Source organism: Thamnophis elegans, chromosome 10, assembly GCF_009769535.1.
Source record: "Thamnophis elegans isolate rThaEle1 chromosome 10, rThaEle1.pri, whole genome shotgun sequence".
In the NCBI taxonomy this organism is placed as follows: Eukaryota; Metazoa; Chordata; class Lepidosauria; order Squamata; family Colubridae; genus Thamnophis; species Thamnophis elegans.
The window spans coordinates 69143673-69158839 of NC_045550.1; the positions used below are offsets into that span (position 1 = coordinate 69143673).

The window sequence follows — 15167 nt, forward strand, 5'->3', positions numbered from 1 at the left end:
GTTATTAAGTGAATCACTGCAGTTGTTAAGTTAGTCACACTGTTGTTAAGTGAATCTGGCTTCCCCACAGACTTTGCTTGCCAGAAAGTCGCTGAGAGGGGGAAATCACGTGACCATCTCCGTTAAGGGTTTCCAGCGGCCCATTGTGCCTCTCTGCTCATCTTACCTATTAGGAAAAGGAGGGCCACCCCTCCACACACACAGCACAGGTGCCGATGGTTCCTGTATTTGGCCTTCCTGGGGGGCAGATGGTCGATCATGCCGTTCTCCCCTGCTTCCTCTTCCTCGGCTGACAGTTTCATTTCCACGCGGCTGCAGTCCCCGTCCGGCTGCCGGGCCAAACTGAAGCGAGTATAGGAGAGGGGCTCTGCGCCAAACTAGAGAGAGGAGATTCGATTGTACAAGTGTGAAAAAACAAGTTGCCCTTTCTTGTACAAAGCGGTACAACCTCACTTCCTGTTACGCAGGATGCGGCGGCTCATAAGCGCTACGTCCAAATGGGTGAATGGATGGACAGATCTCTATAGGTTTCTGAGGTTTTGTGTTTGAGATGCTCCAGGGGGTTGTGCAATGTAGTGAGCCTTGTCTCTTTTGCTATTCTAATGGTGGTGGGTAAATTTTGTCATGTCCTGTTTCTTGGAGGAATGTAAATTCAGAAGGAGAGCACATCCTTCTCCTTTCCTGGCCACTTTTATACAGAGGCACCATTGAGAGCATTTTAACAAACTGCATCCCTATTTGGTTTGGTGGCAGCAGCGCCTCAGATAGAAAGCCCCTATAGAGAGTGGTGAGGACAGTGGAGAAGATTATAGGAAGCTTGTTTCCCCTTATTCAGGATGCTGCTTATAAGCGCTATGTGCTTAGAGCTCAAAGCATCTTTAAAGACCCACACACATACAACTCACGGACTCTTTCCGTGGCAGGATTAGAACTCACCATTTCCTAGTTTTTATAGCCTGGTGTCTTCATCACTAGAACAAATAACTGGCTCTCTTTTATTCTCTCTCTCTCTCTCTCTATTGTGTTGCAGTCACAGGAGCTGAAACAGTTCTTTCCACACACATTTCAACAGCCCTGAAATGAAGCTGGCATTAAATTAAATCAGGGATTGCCTCATTGCTCCTCCTTGCTGCCTGGAGCGCTTCTCAAGGGCTCATTACATTGTGGTCTGACGTGCTCTCAGCTAGCTTCCTGTAGGAGTAAAAATCAGGCACACCAGGTTCGCTGGTTAGCCAATCAACATTCAGCAGTTTTAAGCAGGCCTGAACAGCATGCCAATTGGCAAAGGAGCCAGGGACCCCTGTAATGGAAGGGGCTGGTAATTGCAAGTGGTCCTTGAGTTACAACAGCAATTGGGTGTGGAATTTCCTTGGCTTATGTAGGCAAAATGTGTGACACCGTATCATTATTGCTGTTAAGCGAGGACAGTGGATCGTTAAGCGAGCACCTCCATGTAACCTGCCAGCTTCCAACAACCAAGTCAGTGAGGAAGCCGAGGGAAAGTTGCAAGTCCCAGGCGGTGGGCCAGCAGGCAGGCAAGAGGCTACTGTCTTAGAACAACATTATTGTCACTTTGAATGTACCCTAATCGGCATATATTGAAATGGAATTTCGTTGCATCCAGCTCTCAAAGGGTCTCTACCTCCAATATACACTACATGAACATGACAGAATAAATACAAAATTATGCCTACAGCCAAGCGCTGAGACGGTCGGAACTTTGAGGACCGGTCGTAACAGTCGCTGAACAAGGGGCTGCTAACCAGAGACGGTCTACCACAGTGGGTTGAAAACGGATGAGGGATGGGGCTAAAGTGCGTAACAATAGACAAATGTTACTCTAACCTTACTCTGGCACATTCACTCTCATATACATAAACAGCCTTACCATGTTAAATATTGCTTTCCTGGCGTGATCCATAATTCCAGATTTCTTCAGCTACTTAACTGGTACCTAGAAGTCAGAAAACACAAGTTTCTTAGCAATGCTTCATTGGCGGGAAGGCTAATTTAACAAGGTACAGCTATCGAGCCTCTAGAAATTATTATGATTTATTTAATAATGCAATTGTATTAATGCAACACTCTTTGTGTTGCACAAGGTTAACGTACAACTTGAACCTTGGATTACATTTAATGTAGTGTAAGTTTAACATACAACTTGTACACTAGATTACATGAAGGCTAAAACATATAAAGAACGTTTGCAGGAATTGGGTATGTCTAATGACTAGGGGAGACATGATAGCATTCTTCCAATATTTGAGGGGCTTCCACAAAGAAGAGGGAGTCAAGCTATTCTCCAAAGCACCCGAAGGCAGGACAAGATCAAGGAGAGAAGCAACCTAGAACTAAGGAGGAATTTCAGTTAGAACAATTAACCAGTGGAACAACTTGTCTCCAGAAGTTGTGGGTGCTGCAACACTGGACGCTTTTAAAAAGGGACCGGGACAACGTTTCTCTGAAATGATGCAGAGTCTCTTGCTGAGCAGGGGGTTGGACTAGAAGACCTCCAAGGTGCCTTCCGACTGTTGTTATTTTGTTGAATGATATTAGAACGTAGCATGTTTCCCATAGATTCGCCAACCACACCCATTGCTTTCGCAGTTACGGTATTATTAATATGGTTTCCAGGCATTAGCGCAAGTCCAGGTTTATTGACATTCTGCTAACAATAACCTGGCAACTGTCAGAAAGCAGAACACTTCTGCAGGTGGCACCGCCCTCTCTACTCAGACGTAAAACATAGGACCCCACCCCCAGGGAATTAATCCAACTTTAAGGATGCTAACATGTTCTTGCGTTGCACGACAGCAATGGGCAGCCTAGGCCTGAGGCTTCAAGAGCCTCATATAGCCAGGGTGACTGACGGTCAGCAAAATCTAGAAAATAAATTTGCATTCCCCATTGTAAACCGTATGCAAACTTGTAAAGCCGAGAAGCTGAAGTCGAAACAGGGAGAGTTATTTCCCACGAACTGCACTAAACAGGAAATATAACAAAATCAACATAAAATGTAGGCTTGGGATAAATTCTGGGGATTAAAAGATCTCAAAAGCAGGATTAGCACTAGAAACAGAGAACAAACAGACGCCCTTTTTCCATCTCAGATCCCAGCATTTCAAGGCACAGAGCCATCTGAGAGCTATCAAGATACTCAGAAGACCACAAATGGCTTTTAAATTGCAATGAGATCATCTCACGGTGTGCTATAGACAAACACTGTCAATTACTTCCCTCTGCTTCCCCTACCCTTAACGCTGATTAGACAGTGATTTGCAGGCAGTCCTTGACTTACGAACACAACTGAGCCCCGGAATTCTGCTGCTAAACAAGGCAGTTGTTAAATCAATTCTGCCCCATTTTATGACTTTTCTTGCCAGAGTTGTTAGTTGAGAATTGCAGTGTTTCACCTCACAAAGAGGGTCATGGGTTGCCCCCTCCCCTCTTTGGAAGAGCTTTATAGCTCCCTCTACCTTAAGAAAGTTCAAAACATCCTTAAAGATCCATCTCATCCTGGGCACCCCTCTTTTTTTTTTTTGAACTATTACCATCTGGCAGACGGTACAGGAGAATAAAAACCAGGACAAACAGGTTGAAAAACAGCTTCTATCCCAGGGTAGTAACTATATTGAATTCTACTGTATAGTGCAATATTAATGCAACATCAGGTTTTAAATTTCAATTATATAAAATGTGAAGGATGTGTGTTTGTGTTTTTATTTTTATAGTTGTAATGCACACCAAAGACGGCATTTAATTTCGCTGTACCAGGTGCACTGACAATGAAGTAAACTAAAGATTGCCATTCTTAAGTGTGTGATGGGGTTGTGGAGTGAATCCAGCTTCCCCACTGACTTTGCTCCTAGGTGGTCGCAAAAGGGGATCGCGTGACCCCCAGGACACTGCAACCATCGTAAATATGAGCCAGTTGCCAAGTGTCCGAATTCTGATCACGTGACTAGAGGGATACTGCAATGGTGCGAAAAATGGTCATACTTTTGTCAGTGCTACTTAACTCCGGTCACTAAATGAATTGTCAAGGACTACCTGTATTAAAATACACCTTACTTACTGGGATGTGGAAGCTACCAAAGTATTGTCTATCTTGAATTAACTTGCTTTGTTTTTGATAATTGGTTTTATTACAAGCTGCTTTGAACAAAGTCCACTACAAGGGGGAAAAAACCCACCCCTAATTTTTTTTTTGGGGGGGGGGAGATTGGCTTCCTACAGGTAGTTTTCAATTTACAACAGTTCATTTAGTGGCCATTTAAAATTACAACAGCACTGAAAAAGGGACTTATGACCTTTCCCCACACTTACGACCGGTGCAGCATCCCACCCCCCATGGATGTGATCAAAATTTGGATGCTTGGCAAACCGGTTCATATTTATGACGGTTGCAGCGTCCCCGGGGTCACCTGGTCCCCCCTTCAGCGATCTTCTAACAAGCAAAGTCAATGGGGGAAGCTGGATCCATTTAACGACCGTGGAAGGAAAGGTGCTAACCCCTAACATAACTGCAGTGATTCAGTTAAACACTTTGGCAAGAAAGGTCGTAAAAGAGGCAAAATTCACTTAGCGGAGGGTCTCAGCCATAGAAATTTTGGATTTAGATGCGGTTGTAAATCAAGGACGGTGTTATTGTCCTGATAACTTTCCCCTGCTTTTTTTATAGGTAACTCAACATGGGGGGTAACAAAGGTTTCAGTTAGCAACGTATATTTATGGCTCAATTGTGGTCATAACTCAAGGACTGCCTGTATTGTTAACAGCTGGCCTGCCCGCGTTTTAAACAAGGGTTTGACTTTCAGCCAGTTCTTCATAAGGTACACCAAGTGCTCCCTTTGAGAGCAGCTGATGAGGTCCATTGTGTCCTGCACCAAATTGTTCAGACTTAAATTCCCAATGCTCCTATTGCAGACCCTTATTTCACCCCCACCCCACCCCAAACTTGCATACTTTCTTGGGTTCCTTTAATGACTGTTTAAAGTTAAACCGGCACTGAAAAAAGTGACTTAAGACTCTTTTTCACACTTAACGATACATTGCAACCTCCCCGTGGCCACATGATCAAAATTTGGATGCTGGCTCGTATTTATGACAGTTGTCATGTGATCCCCTTCTGCGACCTTCTGGCATGCAACAGGGAAGCTGGATTCACTTAAGAAACATGTTACTAACTTAATATTTGCCAGGTTTCACTTAACAACGGTGGGCAGGAAAGGTCATAAAAATGGGGCAAAACGTCCTAACAAATGTTTCACTTAGTAACAGGTTTAGGGCTCAAATGCAAGGTTTAAGTCGCTTCCATGCTTTGTTCTTTTAAAAACAAAACCCAAAAGGTATTTTAGACGTTTGCATATTTAGAATCAATGGAATGAGAGCAATTTCTACAGCTATACTAGAAGCCATTCTCAAGTTGCAGGGCAACGATAGAAATCTTAATTCTTGGCAAAAGCTCGGGACTTGCACATGTTCTGGCTAGAACAGATTAACCGTTTCACAGAAAGCTGGATGCATTCTGGTTAGTTTGGACTGCTATGCGTGAGATATGAAGCAAATCAGACCCCGCCTTTTCAGGAGAAGATATGAAGAAATAGGCCACTGCAAATTTGAACAGGACTTCACAGTATAAAAATGGAATAAATGGAACATAGTCTTCTTTTGTAACAAGCCTTTCAGATTTATCTTTACTTACTGCAACATATTTAAAAGCTTCATACTTCTCATCTGCTCTTACCTAATACCTGTTTTATGAGGAAGCCGCAAACTGCGGCTTTCTAGTTCCCTTCTAGATTAGCTAAAATAAGGCACTCTAAATTGCATTTATACAAATAAGACAAAAAAGCGTTTGTGGATCAGTGGGAGAAATTATCTTTGATAATGGCTAATTTTTGCATACAGGCCACCACTGCAGACAGGCATTCATTGCCACTTGAACACAGCAAACTCCTGATATTTAGAAAGTCAGTGTGTCTGATAGAAAGATATACTAAATATTCAAATATTTCACATTTATAAAAGTATGACCGCAGTTGGCTTAATCTATCCAGTTTAAAGTACTGTTGCAACAATTAGAAGTTAATCTTCACTTGGCAAGCATGTATAAAGCCATGGGGGGGGGGGGGGCGCCACATAGAAACAGAGAGAACCTTATGCATTTCAAAATATTAAAATAGTTTTCAATATCTTTAAGCCCAACCAAGGGTTTCTCCCACATACATTGAAGCCTTTATCTGCTAGAAATAACAGATGAACAGGTCCAGCTGACATCTATTCAAATTTTCTACATTCAGACACTATGCTGAATCTCCTAACCAAATTATTTGCACTTCTTCAAAAACAAATGCATTTATACGTACAGGGGCTTCCTAATATTATTTATACTAACTGCCTAAATTATGTTTTTTTGTTTTAATGCAAGTTTTAAAAAAATGCAAAAAATAAGTATTTGACTGCATTTGTAGGATACTTGTAAAACTGTTAAATTAAAAACATTCTGTACATAAAACTTTACTATTGTATTACACCCAAGAAAGCATACTTGATAGCATGTTCAAACATATATTTGTAGAATGTGTGCGTGTGTTTAAAGTGCATGCTGTAAAACCTACGGAGGAAGTAGTATAGCTTTTAAAGTAATTTTACCAGTTGGTAATATTTAAAGACAAATTTGCTTAAGGGGCGACTTAAAACTAAGAGTCTCCTGTACAAATCTGTTAAATTAGTCAGCCCTTACAACGCCCGTGTCTGCAACTTCACAAACTTTAGGTTGACATTAAATTCTATTTTCCATTCCAAGTGTTATCAGGTGTACTATAAAGGGATGCATATAAGGAAAAATAGCTTCTCCCAGAGAACTAGTCTTAGCCATGATTAAGAAAGGAAAAATAAGGTTATGGTGGACGATTCAAGTGCTGACTCAGGAGGCGTTCTTAGGAAAAGGCAAGCTACATGATGGAAAGAATGAGGATTGGAATACACATAGGGATAGCAAGAAACTTGTTCCTAAACTATCATAAACCAAGAACAAAGCCCTTCATTCCCATTAGAAGCAAACTAATCTTTACAAACATTCTAACATTAAAGAGAGAGGGTGGACACAGAATACTAAAGATGTAGTTTCCTTAGGTTAGCTTTTTAGTTTGCATTATAAAAAAACTGATTATAAAAAAATCTAAACTGATATAAATTATTTAATTTTTTTATAATTCACTTGATAATTATAATTTTTATAATGTAAACTGATAATTATCAGTAAATTATAAAATGAACTAATTTACAAGTCAGCTTTTATATAATTCAATTACATGGGGTTTAGATTTTTATCCCCTTTATTCTTATAAATAACCCAAGGCTGAACACATCACTGATATGCCTTTCCCTCATAAAACACCCCAGCGAGGTAGGTTGGGTTGAGACAGAGGGACTGGCGCAAAGTCACTTAACCAGCTTTCACACCTAAAGACAGAATTAGAACTCACTAGTTTCCTCCTTCCTCGCCTGGGGGGGAACAATGAAAGTGACTCTTAAATGCATTTAAAGTTGCTAAATCATGGCTTAGAAGCGCAACAATCTTAATTTACTCAGTAAAACCATCAGCCAGGGCTGCAATTCATTTTCAGCAACCACCAAAGTCTAGTGCTAATTGAGAGCTATACAGCTTCCTCCTTTAAGACATTAAAAGGGATTCCAACATTCAACTCGCGCTGGCCAGCACTAGCCAGCATCCCCTGGGGCTTAAGTTTAAAAGGGGAGCTATTAACCGAGTTTTCCAAGGATGGGCTGTCAAGGATCAGGAGTCTAATTTCTGCAACATCAGAGGACAAACAGGTCACTTGCGAGATAGGCGAGAGAGGAAGTTTTAACTTCAAAGCACCTTAAGCCAGTGTTTTTCAACTAGTGTGCCGTGACATAGTGTAAGGTGTGCCGTGGGAAAAACACCTTATATATAGTCAATATAGGCACAGAGTTAAAATTTTTTAACATTTTCTAATGGTGGTGTGCCTCGTGATTTTTTTCATGAAAAAAGTGTGCCTTTGCACAAAAAAGGTTGAAAAACACTGCCTTAAGCCACTGGAGGAAACTGTGGCTCAAGGAGGAACTGAATCCTCAATGTCACAGTTAAACAAGGAAAGCAAAGCAGTTCCCCACCACGCACCCAAACCCAACACAAGCTTTAATCAAACCAACATGTAGATTTTAAAACAAATGTTACTTTCCTAGCGTGGTGGTGGCCAAGATAGGTGCAAAAAGCATCATTCTGGACACCTCCATACTATTGTTATCAATGCTTTATGCCAAGGCTGCGCAACTTTGGCAACTTTTAAGGTAGGTGTGTGTGTGTGTGTGTTCAACTCCCAGAATTCCCCAGCCAGCTCTGCTTGGAGTCCCCAGGTGTCAAAAGCAAAGCTGGCTGGGGAACTCTGGGAGTTGAACACACACACACACGCATCTTAAAAGTTGCCAAAGTTGGACAGTCTTTATCTATTGCAAGCCACCCAGAGACACTTTGCACAGCACATATATCGATAAATTAATCGCCTGCAATGCATATTTAGGTGCTTATTCGGGGGGGGAGGGGGTGTTTCGCCTGTGCAAGGACAGGAGCGGCAACCTCCTCCCTCCAAGAGGTGAGGATGTGGCTGGGCTACGCGCTCAAAAGACACGTGGCGGCCAGCCAAGCGCTCCACGCTAGTCCCCCCCCCCTCCCACGACCACGCGAGTCCTGTCCTGGGGCTGCTTGGAGGGAGAGCCTCCCCTCCCCCCAAAAAAACCCCTTCTTCCCGGCGTCCAAAATGGCCTCGCCAAGAGCACATGGTACAGGCCGCAGTAACCGGGTCTTCGCAGCGGCTGTCCTTCCTTCTCTCCCCCCCCCGCCCGGGCAAGCAAAGCTTCCTAACAGGCCAGGAGACTCCTGCAGCCAACAGAGGAGTATGCAATGCGGGCGTGCATAGTGCATGCATGCAAAAAAAAAAAAAAGGCCCACCACCACCACCACCCATTCTGCTGCCGCACGCGGTGTTTCACCTTCCCCGGCCGGTTCTTCCCCCGCGAAGGGCAGCTCGTTCAGCGAGATACGTGACGCCCGCAGTCCCCGCCCTTCCCCGCCCTTGCGCAACCTCACCCGTAAAGCGAGAGGCGCAACCTCTCACCCCGCTCTCTCTTCCCTCCAATGCACGCGGTCCTCTCCGCGGAGCCTCTCTCTATATATAGAGAGAGAAGCCGAGGCGCCGCCCAATCAGAGCGCCGCGTTTCGCCGCACGCGCAGCCGCCCGTCGCTGATTGGCGGCAGCCTCCGCGCCCCCTTCTCCCAATCCCCCCCCCGCTCCCCTTCCCAGTAGGTTCCATGAGGGCAGGACTGTTTGGATTGGCAGCCGGCCCGACCTATCGGTCACCCCGGTGGGTAATCAAGAGCTTGGCGTTTCGCCGCTCGCGCCCCCTTCTCCACCCCCACCCACCTCCGCCGGCACGTTCCATGCAGGAGGCGGGACTATTAGGATTGGCAGCCTGCGTGCCGACCTATCGTTCGCCCTTGCCGGCGGGCGATGAGAAGGGTAGAAACGAGTCCTTTGGCGACCCTTGAGAAGGGGAGAATTTAGATCTAACCCTCATGTTCAGCAGTATAACGTCAGAATCAGAAATGGGCATACGTGGGTCACGGCTCTAGGGTTTCTGAGGTGGGAGGGGGATCCAGATGAGTCGGGAAACGCCGGCATAGAAATCACCTCAGCCCTCCACGAGAAAGAACACCTTCGTCTTGATTGGCATTGCTACCGGCCAATCATGAGGCGGGAAAAGGCGGGCGAAGGGCTTTGGCGGTTGGAGAGGGGGCGGAGCAAGGCAAAAAGGCGGGAAATAATCCCAGGCGGGATGGAAATCATTCAATATGTCGATATACCAATTTCTTAAATCTGAATAAAAAGCGCTTTTATGTATAGAAGCACAAATGAAATCCTTCACCAGCTGCAAAAACCTAAAAGTGCATCACAAAGTGGCTCAGGGGGGGGGGACACACAAATATAAGAATGAGCTGCAATTAATTAAAGATCCAATGATTAAACATTCCTGATGGCAAAAGATTCATTGTGTCTCCAATGGCTAATAGATTAAATTCTATTTAATCCAGGGATGCCCAAATTTGGGAACTTTTAAGATTTGCGGACTTCAACTCCCAGAATTCCCCAGCAGGCCAAATTTGGACAATCCTGATTTAATCCCAGCTGGATTAGAAATTGGAAAATTCCCAGGCAGCCAGGTGGAATTCATGAGAAATGCAACAGTTATTGCAATTTGAAGATGACTAAACTTCAACTCCCAGAATTCCCCAGTCAGCTGTGCTGCCTGGGGAATTCTGGGAGCTGAACTCCATGCATTTTAGGATAGCCAGCTTGCAAACACAAATATTATTTTTTTTAAAGTAATATTTGTGTTTGCAACAAAAGGAAACAGTTATAAGCTACTTCAGTTTTTCTTTTGCAAGAATTTCCGCAGAAGGTGCTCCACAAGAGGTTCTTAACCGAATTATTTTCTATTTTCAAATTATCATCTTGTTTCTTTTTCTCCGTGATTTCCCCATCTTTTATCCAACCACAGGAAGTAAAACTGCAATATGATTTCAAAACCGAATAAGGCAATGCTTCCATGCCTATTGGACGCTACTTTGTAGTTTATATACTTTATAGTTTTAAACCATGGTTTGATTCACTTTACAACTGTGTTACAACCATGTTACCCTGCTTTAAGAGGTGTGGACCTCAACTCCCAGAATCCCCAGCCATCCTGCTTTAAGATGGGTGGACCTCAACTCCCAGAATCCCCCAGCCAGCATGCTTTAAGAGGGATGGACTTCAACTCCCAGAATCCTCCAGTCAGCCTGCTTTAAGAGGGGTGGGCTTCAATTCCCAGAATTCCCCAGTCAGCATGCTTTAAGATGGGTGGACCTCAACTCCCAGAATTCCCCAGTCAGCCTGCTTTAAGATGGGTGGACCTCAACTCCCAGAATTCCCCAGTCAGCCTGCTTTAAGATGGGTGGACCTCAACTCCCAGAATTCCCCAGTCAGCCTGCTTTAAGAGGGGTGGGCTTCAATTCCCAGAATCCCCCAGCCAGCATGCTTTAAGAGGGATGGACTTCAACTCCCAGAATCCTCCAGCCAGCATGCTTTAAGAGGGATGGACTTCAACTCCCAGAATCCTCCAGCCAGCCTGCTTTAAGATGGGTGGACCTCAACTCCCAGAATTCCCCAGTCAGCCTGCTTTAAGATGGGTGGACCTCAACTCCCAGAATTCCCCAGTCAGCCTGCTTTAAGAGGGGTGGGCTTCAATTCTCAGAATTCCCCAGTCAGCCTGCTTTAAGATGGGTGGACCTCAACTCCCAGAATCCCCCAGCCAGCCTGCTTTAAGAAGAGTGGACTTCAACTCCCAGAATTCCCCAGCCAGCCTGCTTTAAGAGGGGTGGGCTTCAATTCCCAGAATCCCCCAGCCAGCATGCTTTAAGAGGGATGGACTTCAACTCCCAGAATCCTCCAGCCAGCATGCTTTAAGAGGGATGGACTTCAACTCCCAGAATCCCCCAGCCAGCCTGCTTTAAGAAGAGTGGACTTCAACTCCCAGAATTCCCCAGTCAGCCTGCTTTAAGAGGGGTGGGCTTCAATTCCCAGAATCCCCCAGCCAGCATGCTTTAAGAGGGATGGACTTCAACTCCCAGAATCCTCCAGCCAGCATGCTTTAAGAGGGATGGACTTCAACTCCCAGAATCCTCCAGCCAGCCTGCTTTAAGATGGGTGGACCTCAACTCCCAGAATTCCCCAGTCAGCCTGCTTTAAGAGGGGTGGGCTTCAATTCTCAGAATTCCCCAGTCAGCCTGCTTTAAGATGGGTGGACCTCAACTCCCAGAATCCCCCAGCCAGCATGCTTTAAGAGGGATGTATCTCAACTCCCAGAATCCCCCAGCCAGCATGCTTTAAGAGGGATGGACTTCAACTCCCAGAATCCTCCAGCCAGCCTGCTTTAAGATGGGTGGACCTCAACTCCCAGAATTCCCCAGTCAGCCTGCTTTAAGATGGGTGGACCTCAACTCCCAGAATTCCCCAGTCAGCCTGCTTTAAGAGGGGTGGACCTCAACTCCCAGAATTCCCCAGTCAGCCTGCTTTAAGAGGGGTGGGCTTCAATTCCCAGAATTCCCCAGTCAGCCTGCTTTAAGATGGGTGGACCTCAACTCCCAGAATTCCCCAGTCAGCCTGCTTTAAGAGGGGTGGGCTTCAATTCCCAGAATTCCCCAGCCAGCCTGCTTTAAGATAGGTAGACTTCCACTTCCAGAATCCCCCATCCACCATGCTTTTAAGAGGGGTGGGCTTCAATTCCCAGAATTCCCCAGTCAGCCTGCTTTAAGAGGGGTGGGCTTCAATTCCCAGAATTCCCCAGTCAGCCTGCTTTAAGGTAGATAGACTTCCACTTCCAGAATCCTCCAGCCAGCATGCTTTTAAGAGGGGTGGGCTTCAATTCCCAGAATTACCCACCCAGCCTGCTTTAAGATAGGTAGACTTCCACTTTCAGAATCCCTTATTCCAGCATCATTTAAGATGGGTTAACTCCACCAAATCTTAAAAATTGCCCAAGTCGGACCCCCCTGCTCTAAACATCCCAAACTCTGAAGGCCCAATTATCAAAGGACCAAAAAGTCACCCCATCCCACTTGACGGAAATTTCACGGGGTCAAGGAGAAACCACTTTGGGGTGGGGGGGTGGCGGCACAAAAACACCCCTCCCAGACATCAAAACAAGCTCTTAGCAAGGCGGCGGTGAAGGTCTAGCAATTCAGGCGCCCCAAGTTTACAAACCAGCGTCTGCTTTTCCAATCTTTTGTTTGTCCGAAGCGACCAAATATTGAAAATGTACTCAGAAGCACCGAGGGTCACAAACAACTCTGGCGCCTGCTGTTTACCAGACAATAGGCATCTACGTGCCGAGCGGAGAGGTGTGCAATATTAGGATTCAACGTTATCTTGGATCCAAGTATTACACATCTATTTGGGTTCAGGCAGCACGTATCGCCAGGTCAATCATAAACTTAATTCCTGCCTTTGTATCACATGCTCGGTTCAGCTAGAATCTCAGTGTTTCTCAATCTTGGGGACTTTAAGTCCTGTTGGACTTCAACTCCCAGAATTCCCCAGCCAGCTCAGCGAATCATTTGCAGTTGTTAAGTTAGCAACACGGTTATTAAAAGAATTGGCTTCCCCACTGATCATCATCATCATCTAGCTCAGTGTTTCTCAATCTTGGGGACTTTAAGTCCTGTTGGACTTCAACTCCCAGAATTCCTCGTCCCACGTGCTTTAAGATGGATGGACATCAACTCCCATAATTCCTCATCCCACCTACTTTAAGATGGGTGGACTTCGACTCCCAGAATTCCTTGTCCCACATGCTTTAAGATGGGTGGACTTCAACTCCCAGAATTCCTTGTCCCATGTGCTTTAAGATGGGTGGACTTCGACTCCCAGAATTCCTTGTCCCACGTGCTTTAAGATGGATGGACTTCGACTCCCAGAATTCCTCATTCCACGTGCTTTAAGATGGATGGACTTCAACTCCCAGAATTCCTTGTCCCACATGCTTTAAGATGGGTGGACTTCAACTCCCAGAATTCCTTGTCCCACGTGCTTTAAGATGGATGGACTTCAACTCCCAGAATTCCTCATCCCACATGCTTTAAGAATTAAGATGGATGGACTTTGACTTCCAGAATTCCTTGTCCCATGTGCTTTAAGATGGATGGACTTCAACTCCCAGAATTCCTCATCCCACCTACTTTAAGATGGGTGGACTTCGACTCCCAGAATTCCTTGTCCCACGTGCTTTAAGATGGGTGGACTTCAACTCCCAGAATTCCTTGTCCCATGTGCTTTAAGATGGGTGGACTTCGACTCCCAGAATTCCTTGTCCCACGTGCTTTAAGATGGATGGACTTCGACTCCCAGAATTCCTCATTCCACGTGCTTTAAGATGGATGGACTTCAACTCCCAGAATTCCTTGTCCCACATGCTTTAAGATGGGTGGACTTCAACTCCCAGAATTCCTTGTCCCACGTGCTTTAAGATGGATGGACTTCAACTCCCAGAATTCCTCATCCCACATGCTTTAAGAATTAAGATGGATGGACTTTGACTTCCAGAATTCCTTGTCCCATGTGCTTTAAGATGGATGGACTTCAACTCCCAGAATTCCTCATCCCACCTACTTTAAGATGGGTGGACTTCGACTCCCAGAATTCCTTGTCCCACGTGCTTTAAGATGGGTGGACTTCAACTCCCAGAATTCTGGGTGCTGGCTGGGGAATTCTGGGAGTTGCAGTCCACCCATCTTAAAGTTGCCAAGGTCAAGAAACACAAGGCTTCCTTAGCCTTTAAAACTCTGGCAGGTGCTTTTATTCGACAAGCAGGAACTGAAACGTGGTAACAATTAAAACCCAATTTAAGAGAAGTGAAAGAGGAAGGAGGACAGGCCGCAATAATGAATGGTGTAGAAAAAACTAGCCAAGGCCGTTAGTCATGATGCGCAGATGAAAAAGAGAACTTTCCAGACTAAAAATAAAGAAATCAATTGGGAATAATTTCCCCCTTTTAATAGCCAAGAAAATTGCTGGGGGCTTTTCCCTGACGGTGCAAAGGTGAGTTTGATCAGATGAGACCACCCAGTTTTTTCGCGCATTAAAAATAAAAAAACAGACCAACCCAGGTGCTTTTCTGCTCACTGCAAAGAAACTGTAAATAATAGTTAAAGTATTAATCGGAGCCCAGGAAAATCCCTGCTTAATTGCTCTACTGATTAAGCTGGAGCTTTCTTATTTTTCTCACTCTTTCCACCACCTTAAATTTTTTTTTGTGCATATTTTTTTTTTTTTTTGTTACAAACTTTCGGCCCTGTTTTCTTTGCAAATTACCATCTTAAATTTTAATTTTTCTTAACAAATAAACATAATCGTTTTTCGCGCTTCCGTAAATCATCTATCAACTTTATCATTTCATTTTCCATTCGTTATTTCTAGTTTCTATAATATGTAGCATATATCATCAAATTTCATTTTAACATAACAAGCATTGCAGCTAAGGGGTTATCCACACTTGACAATAATATTCTATTTAGCTATATATCATCA

General features: G+C 44.7%; 1 protein-coding gene across 3 annotated transcripts in view; it reads right to left on the reverse strand.

Moving 5' to 3' along the window:
* TFRC (transferrin receptor) overlaps positions 1-9202 on the reverse strand; it is a 30740-nt gene extending 21538 nt beyond the window's left edge. The window contains exons 1-3 of one of the 3 annotated variants that reach the window (XM_032225879.1): positions 9162-9202; positions 1889-1954; positions 167-377 (exon numbers count right to left, since the gene is read on the reverse strand). In XM_032225879.1, coding sequence (XP_032081770.1) covers positions 167-377; positions 1889-1921 — 244 coding nt within the window. In that variant the 5' untranslated portion in view covers positions 1922-1954; positions 9162-9202. The other 2 variants (XM_032225880.1, XM_032225878.1) reach the window with 2 other exon arrangements.
* Positions 9203-15167: the final 5965 nt, after the last annotated feature.